Source organism: Urocampus carinirostris, chromosome 4 (assembly GCF_059441175.1).
Source record: "Urocampus carinirostris isolate Australia breed hairy pipefish chromosome 4, RoL_Ucar_1.0, whole genome shotgun sequence".
In the NCBI taxonomy this organism is placed as follows: Eukaryota; Metazoa; Chordata; class Actinopteri; order Syngnathiformes; family Syngnathidae; genus Urocampus; species Urocampus carinirostris.
Window position 1 is genome coordinate 1,645,187 of NC_142352.1, and position 14,246 is coordinate 1,659,432.

The 14,246-nt window shown below is 39.5% G+C and overlaps 1 protein-coding gene across 1 annotated transcript; it reads left to right on the forward strand.

Annotated features, from left to right (window-relative positions):
* Window positions 1-848: 848 nt before the first annotated feature.
* Window positions 849-14,246, forward strand: dhcr7 (7-dehydrocholesterol reductase). The gene is made up of 8 exons (XM_088333455.1): window positions 849-982; window positions 3,223-3,322; window positions 3,397-3,619; window positions 4,589-4,679; window positions 4,752-4,965; window positions 7,248-7,452; window positions 11,015-11,146; window positions 13,563-14,246. Exons 2-8 carry the CDS (start codon window positions 3,225-3,227, stop codon window positions 14,025-14,027), a joined length of 1,428 nt encoding a protein of 475 aa, XP_088189581.1. The 5' UTR covers window positions 849-982; window positions 3,223-3,224; the 3' UTR covers window positions 14,028-14,246.

Genomic DNA, 14,246 nt, shown 5'->3' on the forward strand with positions numbered 1-14,246 from the left:
ATTTTTTGTACTGTCTATGAATTAGGAATTTGAATACATTTTTTTAAAATTTGAATAAATGTAGGAAAACGAAACTAAAACGAAAGCTGTACTTATTGTTTCTATTTTTTAGTTGTCTTCAATGTTTCCTTTTTCTATTCTTTTCATTTTCATTTTAAATTTTGAAGTACAAATAGAATAAATGAGGAATTTAAAAACATATATATATGTATAGCTAAAAAGAACTGCGTGTTCATTTGTATCGTTTTTGTATTCATCTAATTATTATTTTACTTTATGTATTTTGTTGTACTCCCTCCATGTTTTTCTATTAATAAAAATAAAATAAATGGTTTTGTAGTGTGTGTTGTGTTATATTTATCGTTTTATCATTATTTTTTTGGTGTGGGTTTGTTGCCATGATGTTTAATGACAACAAGTCGTCCAAAATAGAAATTTAATCATCAATCAATCGATTTGTTTTTCATTAAACTGAAAATATCAAGTAATCAAGAAGAAATGAATCGGAAATAAACAGGGCCTGCCAAGTATGTTCTTTTTTAACAATTACACTTTCCATTTTTTTTTTTTTTGTGGCAAAATTAAGAAACGTTTTGAAATCATTTGAATTTAAATGAAGTTTTTTTCCGCAATTGCTGAAAATGATCACGTAACGTGCTATTGTTTGTCCCCCGCGGCCCAGCCAACCAAACTCGAGCATCCCCTCATGTGCCAGTGGCTTCAGTGGGCTTCACCCAATCAGCGAACGTTTTCCCCGGATATTCCCGCCCCCTAACCCGAACTCGGCCGCCTATTGGCTTATCTCAACCGGCCGCGCCACCGTAGGCGGGTCCGTTTCATAAGCTCCACATCCAGAGGTGCAGCGGCGAAGCGGAGCAACTGCTAACCGGAGGAGAGTGACCGTTTGCGGCTTCCGTTTTCCAAACTGTCGCGGGGTAAAGTACTACCAAAGCTGCCGATTTCCAACGCCAAAACTCACCAAGTAAGTATGTGAAATCAACGACTGCATTTCCTAATAACTCTCAAAGAAAATCGAGATGGAGGAGGTGGATCATTTCCGCCATTGTTTCAAACTATTTTTTGTATTTATAATGGCGAAAAAATTGTTATTGAAGTGATATTCCAGCCTCCGTTTATCTGCCAGGAACCTACAACGATAAAACGTCATTTTTCTTCGTGTTTCCTTCGCTTCGATGACAAATCAATAATAGATCGAGTTCATTATCCAATAACTGGGACAAGGTGTGCTCCAAAATGTTATCGGAATAGTTCATCTCTGTCAATAAACGACAGGATGAAAACTAGTCTTCTTTTTTCTTCGTTTTTAGAATTCAACCAATCGCTTAAGAAAGTCTCAATTCTCCTAGAAACGATATTCCAAGACCTAGATTCACCCTCCGTCAAAATGGATGGCAAGAAAGAAACGAATAAATCCATGAGAGAGGATAGAAAAGAACTTTAAATGACACTTTCATCAGTCCAAATGATTAAAATTGCATCTCATCTCATCTCGTTAGCTGCACGGCTTATCCTCAGTAGGGTCGCGGGGGTGCTGGAGCCCATCCCAGCAATCATCGGGCAGTGGGCAGGGGACACCCTGAACCGGTTGCCAGCCAATTGCAGGGCACACGGGGACAGACAACTCGCTCGCTCATTCACACCTAGGGACAATTTGGACCGGCCAATTCACCTGAAATGCATGTTTTTGGAATGTGGGAGGAAACCGGAGTGCCCATAGGAAACCCACGCATGCACGGGGAGAACATGCAAACTCCGCACAGGAAGTCTGGAGCAGGACAAAGACTAGGAACCTTCCCGTGGTGTCCTGCGAAGGGCTCTCTTCCGGGGGGAGCCTTAAGAATCCAACTCAATCCACTCAGACTCGCTCTCTCTTTCTTTCTTGGTCCTCTCTCCTTCTTTGTCTCTCCTTTTCTCTCTTCCCCCTTTTCTCTTGTCTCTCATTTTCTCTATCCCTCTCTTTCCTACTCTCTCCCCACCTCTCTCACTCTCTTTTCCCCTTTTTTTGCATTTTACTCTGTCTGTCTGTCTTTCTCTCTTTCTATCTGTCCCTCTCTTTCTCTCTCTTCTACTCTCCTCTCTCTGTTCTTCTTAGGGCGGGCGACATCGAGAGAAACCCTGGCCCCCAGTTCAAATGCCAGTGGATAGGGGTAGATTGAGGGCAAGATAGAGCGAGCTAGATAGGGAGCTAGACAGAGCAAGCTACATAAAGTAAGCTAGGTAGGGCTAGATGGAGCGAGCTAGATATAGAGAACTAGGTAAGGCTAGATCCAGAGCGAGATAGAGTGAGCTAGACAGTGAGCTAGATATAGAGGGCTAGTTAGGGACAGATCGCGAGCAAGATAGAGCTAGCTAAATAGAGCGAGCTAGTTCGAGCAAGCTAGACATAGTGAAAGAGCGAGCTAATAAGACTGAGCTAGACAGAGCGAGAGGGCGAGCTAGCTGGGGCTGGATCACGAACAAGATAGATCTAGCTAAATAGAGAGCTATAGATAGTGCAATTTAGATAAAGTGAGTGAGAAAGCGAGCTATTTAGGGCTAGACCGCGATAAAAGAGAGCTAGCTAAACAGAGCGAGCTAGTTAGAGCAAGCTAGAAATAGTGAAAGAGCGAGCTGGATAGGGTTAGATCGAGAGCGAGATAGATAAAGCGAGCTAGTTAGGAATAGATCGCAAGCAAGTTAGAGCTAGCTAGACTGAGCGAGCTAAATAGAGCGAACTAGATAGAGCAAGCTGGACAGAGCAAGAGAGCAAGCTGGATAGGGGTAGATTGAGAGCAAGATAGAGCGAGCTAGACAGAGCAAGCTACATAAAGTAAGCTAGGTAGGGCTAGATCGAGAGCAAGATGGAGCGAGCTAGATATAGAGAGCTAGGTAAGGCTAGATCCAGAGCGAGATAGAGTGAGCTAGACAGCGAGCTAGAATTGAGAGCTATTTAGGGCGACATGGCGAGCAAGATAGGGCTAGCTAAATAGAGCGAGTTAGAGAGGGCGAGCAAGTTAGATAGAACGAGCTAGATAGAGCTAACTAGAGGGAGCTCTCTAGCCAGGGCAAACGAACCAGCAAGAGCAGGCCATCCAGTTAGCGCGAGAGAGAGAGACAAGTAGAGAACGGGAAATAGAGACATAGAGATTGCGAGAGAGAACTATAGATATAGACACATAGTTCATATCGTCCTAACTTTTTTACCGTCGCTATTTGTGTCAGACATGAACGGGACCACGGAAGGGACCAGGAAGCGGGTCCAAAATGGCGGCCACAGCCAATCGGACGAGAAGGCGGAGCCTGCGCAGTGGGGGAGGGCCTGGTGAGATTTTGGACCTATGAGAACTCATCCATGAGATGATGTCATTCTCATTTTTGTGCATTTCTCCAATCCAGGGAAGTGGATTGGTTCTCCCTTCTTAGCGTGGTGGCGCTGTTGTGCACGGCGCCCTTTATGGTTTTTTTCTTCGTGATGGCTTGCGACCAATACCAATGCTCCGTCACGCAGCCAATCGCGGAGCTCTACGCCGGCCGGGCCACCTTGCTCTCCATCTGGGCCCGGGTACCCTCCATCACGTGGACGGCCGCCAAGATCTACGCCGCTTGGGTTTCTTTCCAGGTAACGCACCTACAAATACTAATACCGTAAATTCCGGACTATAGAGCGCACCTGATCATAAGTCGCACCCACCACATTTTAAGAGGAAAACCGGTTTTGTACATACACAAGCCGCACCTGTATATAAGCCGCATGCGCCCACATTTAAACATGTAACACAAACACAAAAAGAACCCTAACCCGACTTCAAGTCCCGCGATTGAAACTGAATGTCCTTCATTAAAGTCCACAGTCCAAAAATCACAGCCGGCGAAATGAACGGAAAATGATACCGGTACTTAAGGTTTGATGCAGACCTGCAGAGTCCGGGTCCCGTTGAAAGTAATCCAAGGAAAAAAATGTATATTTCCAAAGGTAAGGGTGGGAAAAATATATCAGATGAACACATTTACTCACGCAACTCCTTTTTCACCTTGTCTGTCCCTCACCTTTAGCGGTCCCCACTTAAACTCCGCACCCCGCGTTTGTTCCGCCCCTCCTTTTTCGTTCACCCGTGCAAAACAAATCGGAATAAGTGTTTAAAATAAATACAAATAAATACATTACAAAAATATACAGTTGCGAATACATATTATACATGGGTTACACATATTTACAAAGAAAGACGGTACACAGAGACAGTTTTCAAAGCTTTGACAGGGCAGTTAACGGTAGCAACACTCGAGTGCCGCTAGCGGCCGTTAGAAAATTGTCATCAATTGGCCGCATCACTGAATAAGCCGCAGGGTTGAAAGTTAGGGGAAAAAGTAGCGGCTTATAGTCCGGAATTTACGGTAACTCCTTTCCGGTATTTTGAAAATACATATTACTACTGAAATACTAGTCACTACAAAAATAATACTACTATTTTAGAGAAATACCTTCTGACATAGCTAAAAAATGCTAATAATATCCCTGTATAAGCGGGTAAAAATGTCAACAAAATGGCCGCCAACAAGTTTTATTTATTTTTTTTTTTGCGGCGGTCAGGTGTTCCTGTACATGTGTCTGCCCGACGTCCTGCACAAATGGATCCCGGGATACGTGGGAGGAGTCCAGGAGGGCGCCCGAACCCCAGCAGGTTAGCGTTCGCTTCCCCCCGATCACACGTAGCCGCGACCGGGCTAACGCTAACGGCGTGACCTCCCCCAAGGCTTGATCAACAAGTACCAGATCAACGGGCTGCAGTGTTGGCTGATCACGCACGCGCTATGGTTAGCTAACGCTAGCTACCTGCGCTGGTTCTCGCCGACGGTCATCTTCGACAACTGGATCCCGCTGATGTGGTGCGCTAACGTGCTAGGCTACGCCGTGGCTACTTTCGCCTTCGTAAAGGCCTACTTGTTCCCCACCAACCCGCAGGACTGGTGAGGACCTTTTTTACCGAGCGCTTGTCTCGGGACCTAGAGGTCGCGGGTTCAATTCCCCGCTCCTCCGAGTTAAATGTCAAAGTGTCCTTGGGCAAGACAATGAACCCCTAACACCCCCAATAGGCAGGTGGGCCTTGCATGACTTGCTCTGCCTATCGGTGTGAGTGCGTGTGTGTGAATGGGTAAATGTGAAGCACATTGTAAAGCGCCTTGGGAGGTCTTCATTGACTTGAAAAGCGCTATACAAATGCAGACCATTTACCATTTAGCATCTTAATTATCCTCAAAGCGTTTGGAGGCTGACTCCCTATTGGTGTGTGAGCGTGTGTGTGTGTGAATGGGTAAGTGTGAAGCACACTGTAAAGCACTTTGGGAGCTCTTCATTGACTTGAAAAGTGCTATAGAAATGCAGACCATTTACCATTTAGCATCTTGATTATCCTCAAAACGCTTGGAGGCTGACTCCCTATTGGTGTGTGAGTGTGTGTGTGTGTGTGTGTGTGTGTGGGAATGGGTAGGTGTGAAGCACATTGTAAAGTGCTTTGGGAGCTCTTCATTGACTTGAAAAGCGCCATAGAAATACAGACCATTTAGCATTTAGCATCTTGATTATCCTCAAAACGTTTGGAGGCTGACTCCCTATTGGTGTGTGAGTGTGTGTGTGTGTGTGTGTGTGTGTGTGGGAATGGGTAGGTGTGAAGCACATTGTAAAGTGCTTTGGGAGCTCTTCATTGACTTGAAAAGTGCTATAGAAATGCAGACCATGACATCGTGCGCAAAAGTGCTAAGCTAGCCCATTTGATCCAATTATGGTTAAAATATTTAACCATAATTGGATACATTTTGAAAACAAATGAAATAAATACCAATCACAATAAATAAATAAAATTTATAATGAAAAAAAAAAAATAGAACAATAAAAAACGACATTAAAAATAAAAAATGTAAATTAAAAAATATATATAAATAAGTAAAATATAAAATAAAAGAATTCTAACAAATAGAAATAAAAAATATAAAAAATGAAATTTTTGATAAAAATAACCGAATGAAATATCGAAAAACAAATAAAATATCAATACGCGAATAATTAAAATATTTATAACAAGTACAAATAAAAATATTCAAAAAGGAAAGGAAAAAACTGAGTTAAAAAATGTATATCATGAAAAAATATATATATCAAACGAAACATCAAAATAAGTGAATTATGAAAAAATAATGATAAGAAGAAACAAAAAAATATAAAGAAAAAATGAAATAAAAAAATAGTAGATAAAATATAAAAAATGTATATATTTAAGAAAAGAAGTAAAACATGAAAATAATCAAAATAATAATAACAAATAGAAAATTAAAAGCTAAATAAAATTTCAAAATATAAATTATGTAAAATATTAAAATAATTCAAATAATATATATAGTATAAAATGAAAAAATTATATTTAAAGAAAAATCCAATCCAATGAAATACAAAAACTCAATTTGTATAAACAAAATGAAATGAGTAAAATATAAAAAACAAAAAATTGAAAAGAAATGAAAATAAAAAAATGAAATATTAGAAATACAACTTCCCTTAAAATATGATAGATAATATAAATAAATATATATGTAAAATCTAAAAATATATGAAAATATAATATTTAAATGAAATATCAAAAATATTAAAACAATTAAATATAAAAATAAATAATTTAAGAAAAAAACAAATAGAACATAATAAATATAAAACATAAATACAAAATGAATTAAAATAATATTCACATAATAAAATATAAAAAAAGAAAAAAACATTAAAATAAAAAATGAAGAAAATATCCCCCCCAAAAATATAAAAAAAACAATTAAAAAATAAATAGGCCAAGTAAAATAAATGAAATATTAAAACAATAAAATATAAAAATAAATCGTATACGAAAAGAATACATACCCATATGTTATAAAAATGATATTAAATAAATAATAATATGAAACGTAAAAACGAGGGAAATACAAAATGAATTAAAACAATATTAACATGATAAAATATAAGAAAGGAAAAAAATATTAAAATAAAAAACGAAGAAAATATCCCCCCAAAAATATATTAAAAAAAACAATTAAAAAATATTTAGGCCAAGTCAAATAAATAAAATATCAAAAGAAATTATGCATACAATTCAATGAAATAAGAAAAAGAAGACCCCTAAAATTGCTTAAAATGTCGTCCCCGATGAATCCAACTGGTAGACCTCATAGCGGCCTTTGCCCCCCTTCTTTTCTCGCCGTGTGCGCAGTAAGTTCACGGGCAACGTGTTGTACAACTACATGATGGGTATCGAGTTCAACCCCCGCGTGGGCCAATGGTTCGACTTCAAGCTCTTCTTCAACGGGAGACCCGGCATCGTGGCCTGGACCCTCATCAACCTATCTTACACCGCCAAACAACAAGAACTCTACGGACGCGTCACCGACTCCATGATTCTGGTCAACCTCTTGCAGGTGAGTAACCGAGGGGAGAGCCCGAAATGGAGAAACTCGAGAAAACTGGACGTCCAGGTCCCGAGAAGCTCCAGAAAATCTGACGCGGGAAACCTAGAGCAGCGCGAGAAAATTAGACTCCCAAAAATCCAAAGTAACCTAAAAAAATGTGGGGGAAAAATCTTAAGAAATTCAAGAAAAGTTGAAAAAAAATCTCGAAAAGCTTGAGAAAAATTGACCCCAAAATCGTAAAAAGCCAGAGAAAACTTCACATGAAAAATCCAGAGGAGCCTAAAAAATGTGGGGGAAAAAAGAAAAAAATTGAAAAAAATAAATTTCAAGAAGCCTCAGAGAATTGGACTCTCGAGAAGCCTAATAAAAATTGACCCAGAAATCGTAAAAAGCTTGAGTAAATTTCACAGGAAACATCCAGAGGAGCCTAAAAAAATCTTCAGAAGCTCAAGAAAAGTTGAAAAAAAAATCTCGGAGCCTGAGAAAATTGGACTCACAAAATCTCGAGAAGCCTGAGAAAAATGACACAAAATCGTAAAAAGCCTTAGAAAATATCACATGAAAAATCCAGAGGAGCCTAAAAAATGTGGGGGAAAAAAATTGAAAAAAATAAATTTCAAGAAGCCTCAGAGAATTGGACTCTCGAGAAGCCTAATAAAAATTGACCCAGAAATCGTAAAAAGCTTGAGAAAATTTCACAGGAAACATCCAGAGGAGCCTAAAAAAATCTTCAGAAGCTCAAGAAAAGTTGAAAAAAAAATCTCGGAGCCTGAGAAAATTGGACTCACAAAATCTCGAGAAGCCTGAGAAAAATGACACAAAATCGTAAAAAGCCTTAGAAAATATCACATGAAAAATCCAGAGGAGCCTAAACAATGTGGAAAAAAAAATCTGTAGAAGCTCGAGAAAAGTTGACGTGAAAAAATGTCGAAAAGCCTGAGAAAAACTGCCCCAAAAAGCGTAAAAAGCCCTAGAAAATTTCACACGAAAAATCCAGAGGACCTTAAAAATGTGGAAAAAAAATCTCAAGGAGTTCGAGAAAATTGGACTCACAAAATTTCGAGAAGCCTGAGAAAAATTGACACAATAATCGTAAAAAGCCCTAGAAAATTTCACACAAAAAATGTGAATAAATCTTTAGAAGCTCAAAAAAGATGACATAAAAACATCTTGAGCAGTCCGAGAAAATTGGACCCAGAAAATATCAAGAAGCCTGACAAAAATTGACCCCCGAATCGTAAAAAGCCCGAGAAAATTTCACCTGAAGAATCCAGAGAAGCCTAAAAAATGTGAAAAAAATCTTTAGAAACTCCAAAAAAATTGGAAAAAAAATCTCGAGGAGCCCTAAAGAATTGGACTGAGAGGCCTGAGAAAAATGTACACAGTCGTAGAAAATTTCATACGAAAAATCCAGAGGAGCCTAACAAATGTGGGGAAAAAAAACCTTTAGAAGCTTGAGGAAAGTTGACCTAAAAGATCTCGAGCAGTTTGAGAAAATTGGACTCACAAAATCTCAAGAAGCCCAAGAAAAATTGACCCAAAAATCGTAAAAAGCCCGAGAGAATGTCACACGAACAATCCAGAGGAGCCTAAAAAATGTGAAAACAAATGTTTAGAAGCTCGAGAAAAGTTGAAGTAAAAAAAAATATTGAGCAGTCTGAGAAAAATTGACCCAGAAATCGTATAAAGCTCGAGAGAATGTCACGCGAAAAATCCAGAGGAGCCTAAACAATGTGAACATTTTTTTGCAGAAGTTCGAGAAATGGTGACATGAAAAAAACTCGAAAAGCCTGACAAAAATTGACCCAAAAATCTTAAAAAAAGCCAGTAAAAATTTCACATGAAAAATCCAGAGGAGCATAAAAGATGTGGAAAAAAATCTTTAGAAGCTCAAGAAAGTTGACATGAAAAAATCTCGAGCAGTCCGGGAAAATTGGACCCACAAAATCTCAAGAAACCTGAGAAAAATTGACCCAAAAATCGTACAAAGCCCGAGAAAATTTGACACGAAAAATGCAGAGGGGCCTAAAAGATGTGGAAAAAAATCTTAAGAAGATTTTCCTTCCTTCCTCTTTACTTTACTTTTTCCTTCCTCCAATCTTCCCTCTCTTGCTGTTTTATTTTCCCTTCCTCCTCTTTCTTATTTTTCTTCCTTCTTTCTTCCCATCCTTCCCCCTCACTCCCTTATTGTTTTCCTTCCTTCCTCTTTATTTTCCCTTTCCTTCCTCCCATTTTCCCTCTCTTGCTCTGTTTTTATTTTACCTTCCTCCTCTTGATTTTCCTTCTTTCCTTCTTCCCATCCTTCCTCCCTCACTCCGTTATTGTTTTCCTTCCTTCCTCTTTGTTTTCCCTTTTCCTGCCTTCCATCTTCCCTCTCTTGCTCTGTTTTTATTTCACCTTCCTCCTCTTTCTTATTTTCCTTTTTCCTTCCTCCCATCTTCCCTCTCTTGCTCTGTTTTTATTTTACCTTCCTCCTCTTGATTTTCCTTCCATCCTTCTTCCCATCCTTCCTCCCTCACTCCCTTATTGTTTTCCTTCCTTCCTCTTTGTTTTCCCTTTTCCTGCCTGCCATCTTCCCTCTCTTGCTCTGTTTTTATTTCACCTTCCTCCTCTTTCTTATTTTTCTTCCTTCTTTCTTCCCATCCTTCCCCTCACTCCCTTATTGTTTTCCTTCCTTCCTCTTTATTTTCCCTTTCCTTCCTCCCATTTTCCCTCTCTTGCTCTGTTTTTATTTTACCTTCCTCCTCTTGATTTTCCTTCCATCCTTCTTCCCATCCTTCCTCCCTCACTCCCTTATTATTTTCCTTCCTTCCTCTTTGTTTTCCCTTTTCCTGCCTGCCATCTTCCCTCTCTTGCTCTGTTTTTATTTCACCTTCCTCCTCTTTCTTATTTTTCTTCCTTCTTTCTTCCCATCCTTCCCCCCTCACTCCCTTATTGTTTTCCTTCCTTCCTCTTTGTTTTCCCTTTTCCTGCCTTCCATCTTCCCTCTCTTGCTCTGTTTTTATTTCACCTTCCTCCTCTTTCTTATTTTCCTTCCATCTTTCTTCCCATCCTTCCCCCCTCACTCCCTTATTGTTTTCCTTTCTTCCTCTTTATTTTCCCTTTCCTTCCTCCCATCTTCCCTCTCTTGCTCTGTTTTTATTTGACCTTCCTCCTCTTGTTTTTCCTTCCTTCTTCCCATCCTTCCTCCCTCACTCCCTTATTGTTTTCCTTCCTTCCTCTTTATTTTCCTTTTTTCCTTCCTCCCATTTTCCCTCTCTGGCTCTGTTATTGTTTTCATTCCTTCCCTTCATTCTCCTGCTTTCTTTCTTTCCTTCTCTTCTTTCTTCCTCCCTTCCCGCTCCTCCTTTATTACTTCTAAAAACCAACTAGATTCTTTATCCTCTGCAAAAATGAAGTAATACGTGGGGTTTGACGGTAGAAAATCGTTTTGTTTCATCGTAATTAAAACCTTAAGACAGACAGTGCAGGACACAAAGAGGACCTTCTTTCAAACGATATCCCGCGGGTGAGTCTTTAACCGAGCGCTTGGCTGCCCCCTGTTGGCCCGGGGCCTGATTTTTCCTCCCAGGCCATCTACGTATTGGATTTCTTCTGGAACGAGACCTGGTACCTGAAGACCATCGACATTTGCCACGACCACTTCGGATGGTACCTGGGATGGGGGGACTGCGTCTGGCTGCCCTACCTCTACACGCTGCAGGTCGGTCCTCAAACCGCGGCCCGCGGGCCCCCGACGGGCTCCGTGGAAATATACATGTTGCGCAATGATATACACGTTGCTTTGTTTTCTCACCTACTTATTTTTTTATTGATCACGATGCTAAGATGGAATAAGAAATAATAAGAAATGCAAATAAAATGTAAAAAACAGAAAATATTAAAAACATAAACAATTAAAACAAAGAAATAAGTCAACATAAAAAAAATTAAAATGATAAAAACAAGTACAAATAAAAATATCAAAAAATACACAAAAGCTATTTGAATTTAAAAAAAAAATCGAAAAAATTAAATTTATGATAAGTAATAAATAAAATATGAATATAATTGAAATAATAAATACAATTGAAATGTAAAAAAATGATAAAATTACGTCAAAAGAAGAAACAAAAGATAATTATATACAAGTAAAAAAAAAAGATTATTATTATTTTGATGAATACAATAAAATATAAATACATATATTAAATAATACAAATAAATAGAAAATGTATCAAACGGAATAATACATAAATATCAAATATGAAAAAATAATTGCATTTTTATGATTAGATGTTAAACTGTTTATGAACAAAAACATTTCTTCGATGCGCTTGAATAAACTCTTTTTTTTTTCCATCTTTTTGGGGCTTTTTCAGGACTTTCACTATTTTATGCTCCACTGACAAATGTCAACGATTGCAGCCCTCCATTCCTCGAACCTAACGGGTTCCGCCCCAAACAGCTATGATAAAAGTAAGGCACAATGGAAAATGAAGCATAAGGGCTCTTTGAACTCAGTTGGGCATTGTTAGCACATAGATCGATGGAAAACATATTTCACTTTTGACTTTCTAAGGACACTTTAGCGTTAGCATGATTTCTCTTATTTCAGCTGGAATTTTTTTCCCCTCATCAAATCATAAAAAGAGAAAATTCATCCCGGGAGAAGCAAAATGGCCGTCATAATAATATAAAGAATATTAAATATAGAAATAAAATAAGAGGAAATCATTTCTGTGAAGAAAAAATACCTTTGATCAATAAGACACGCCAATTTCAAGGGACAGTGTGTATTATTTTTCATAGCTTTCATTTCAATTTCTTTATCCCTTTTTCTTCTTCCTCTTTTCTCCGTTTCCTTTCTTCCACTATAACCTTTTTCCCTTTCCCTTCTTTTTGCTCTTTTCCCCTGTTCCTCTTCTCCTTTTCTTCCTTCCTTCCTCTTTTCCTTTTCCTTCTTACTTGTTGACCGACCTTTTCTTACGGTTTTCCCATTTCCCTTTCTTCTTCTTCCGCTTTTCATTTTTAACTTCCTTTGTTCTGCATTTCCTTTTCCTCATCCTGTTTTCCCTTTTTTTCCTTTCTTCCTGTATAACACGTTTCCCTTTCCCTTATTTTGCTGTTTTCACCTCTTCCTCTTCTTTCCTCCTTCCTTCCTCTTGTCTTTCTTTCTTCCTTTTCCCCCCCATTTCCTTCTTACTCGTTGAACGACCTTTTCTTATTGTTTTTCCATTTCTCTTTCTTCTTCTGCTTTTGTTTTTCACTTCCTTTTTCTGCATTTCCTTTTTTCTGTATTCTCTTCTTACTTCCTATTTTCCTTTTTCTCTTCCTGTTATCCCCTTTCCTTTCTTCCTCTAGAACCCTTCTCCCTTTCCCTTATTTTGCTCTTTTCCTCTCTCCCTCTTCTCCTTTCTTCCCTCCTCTTTTCCTTCTTTCTTCCTTGTTTCCCTTTTTTCTCGTTTCCCTGCATTTTCTTCTTATTTTACCATTTCCCTTTGTTCTTCCGCTTCCTGTTTTCACTTCCTTTTTCCCCCTGCATTTCCTTTTCTCCGTATTCCCTTCTTTCTTCCGTTTTTCATTTTTCTGTTTTACCTTTATTTTCCTTTCTTCCTCTATAACCCTTTTCCCTCCCCCTTATTTTGCTTTTCCCCCCTCTTCCTCTTCTCCTTTCTTCCTTCCTTCCTTCCTCTTTTCTTTCTTCTTTTTTCCCCTTCCCTCTTTCTCGTTTCCCTGCATTTTCCTCCTATTTTACCATTTACCTTTTTTCCGCTTATTGTTTTTACTTCCTTTTTTTCTGCATTTCCCTTCTTCCTTCCTTCCTATTTTCCTTTTTTCTTTGCCCCTTTCCTTCTCTCTCGTTTCCCTCTTTCTCTTTGTGTTTTCCCTTTCTTTTCCTTTCTTCCTGTTTTGCTTCTTTCCTTTTTTTCCCTTTCCCTTCCTTTCTTCTCCTTTCTCTTATCCCTATCTTTCATTTCTTTTCCCTCTTTACTCTTTTATTTCTGTTTTCTTTTCTTTTCTCTCTCCCCTATTTTTTTCCTTTCTTTTTTGTTGCATCTCCGGAGTTTGTACGGCAACCTTTTTTGGAGATGTTTTTTTTTTTCACCCAATCAAAAGAAAAAGTGACCTGTTTTCAGGGCCTTTACCTGGTGTACCACCCGGTGGATCTGTCCCTACCGTACGCCGCCGCCGTCCTGTCTCTGGGCCTGATTGGCTACTACATTTTCCGGGCGACCAATCAGCAGAAGGATCTGTTCCGACGCACGGAGGGCGCCTGCCGCATTTGGGGGCGGAGCCCCACATTCCTGGAGTGCTCGTATCGCTCTGCCGACGGCGGCGTCCATCGCAGTAAACTCCTCACCAGCGGATTTTGGGGCGTGGCCCGGCACTTCAACTACACGGGCGACCTGATTGGCTCGCTGGCGTACTGCGCCGCCTGCGGCGCCGGACACCTCCTCCCGTACTTTTACATCGTCTACATGAGCGTCTTGCTGCTGCACCGATGCGTGCGCGACGAGCACCGCTGCAGCAGCAAATACGGCGCCGACTGGGAGCGCTACACCCGGGCCGTACCCTATCGCCTCGTACCTGGAATATTCTGATTTTGTCCGCCGCCATTCACAGTTCGCAAACATCTGGCCGAAAACCGTGACTATCTTAACCCTTTAACGTTCCTAGCGCCCCCTTTGGGCCGTCAGACTGTTGATAAACAAAGTCAAGTCCGTTGAAGTCACCAAGTCAAGTCCTGTTTATTCGTTTGGCCCTTAATCACAAAGAGTCTCAAAGGGCTGCACAGACCACAGCCTATTGCAAACTACAGA

Coding starts and splice junctions, on each gene's coding strand:
- dhcr7 (XM_088333455.1), top strand. CDS start 3,225: ATGAACGGGACCACGGAAGGGACCAGGAAGCGGGTCCAAAATGGCGGC. Junction 3,620..4,588: donor CCGCTTGGGTTTCTTTCCAG/GTAACGCACCTA, acceptor TGCGGCGGTCAG/GTGTTCCTGTACATGTGTCT. Junction 4,966..7,247: donor CCCACCAACCCGCAGGACTG/GTGAGGACCTTT, acceptor CCGTGTGCGCAG/TAAGTTCACGGGCAACGTGT.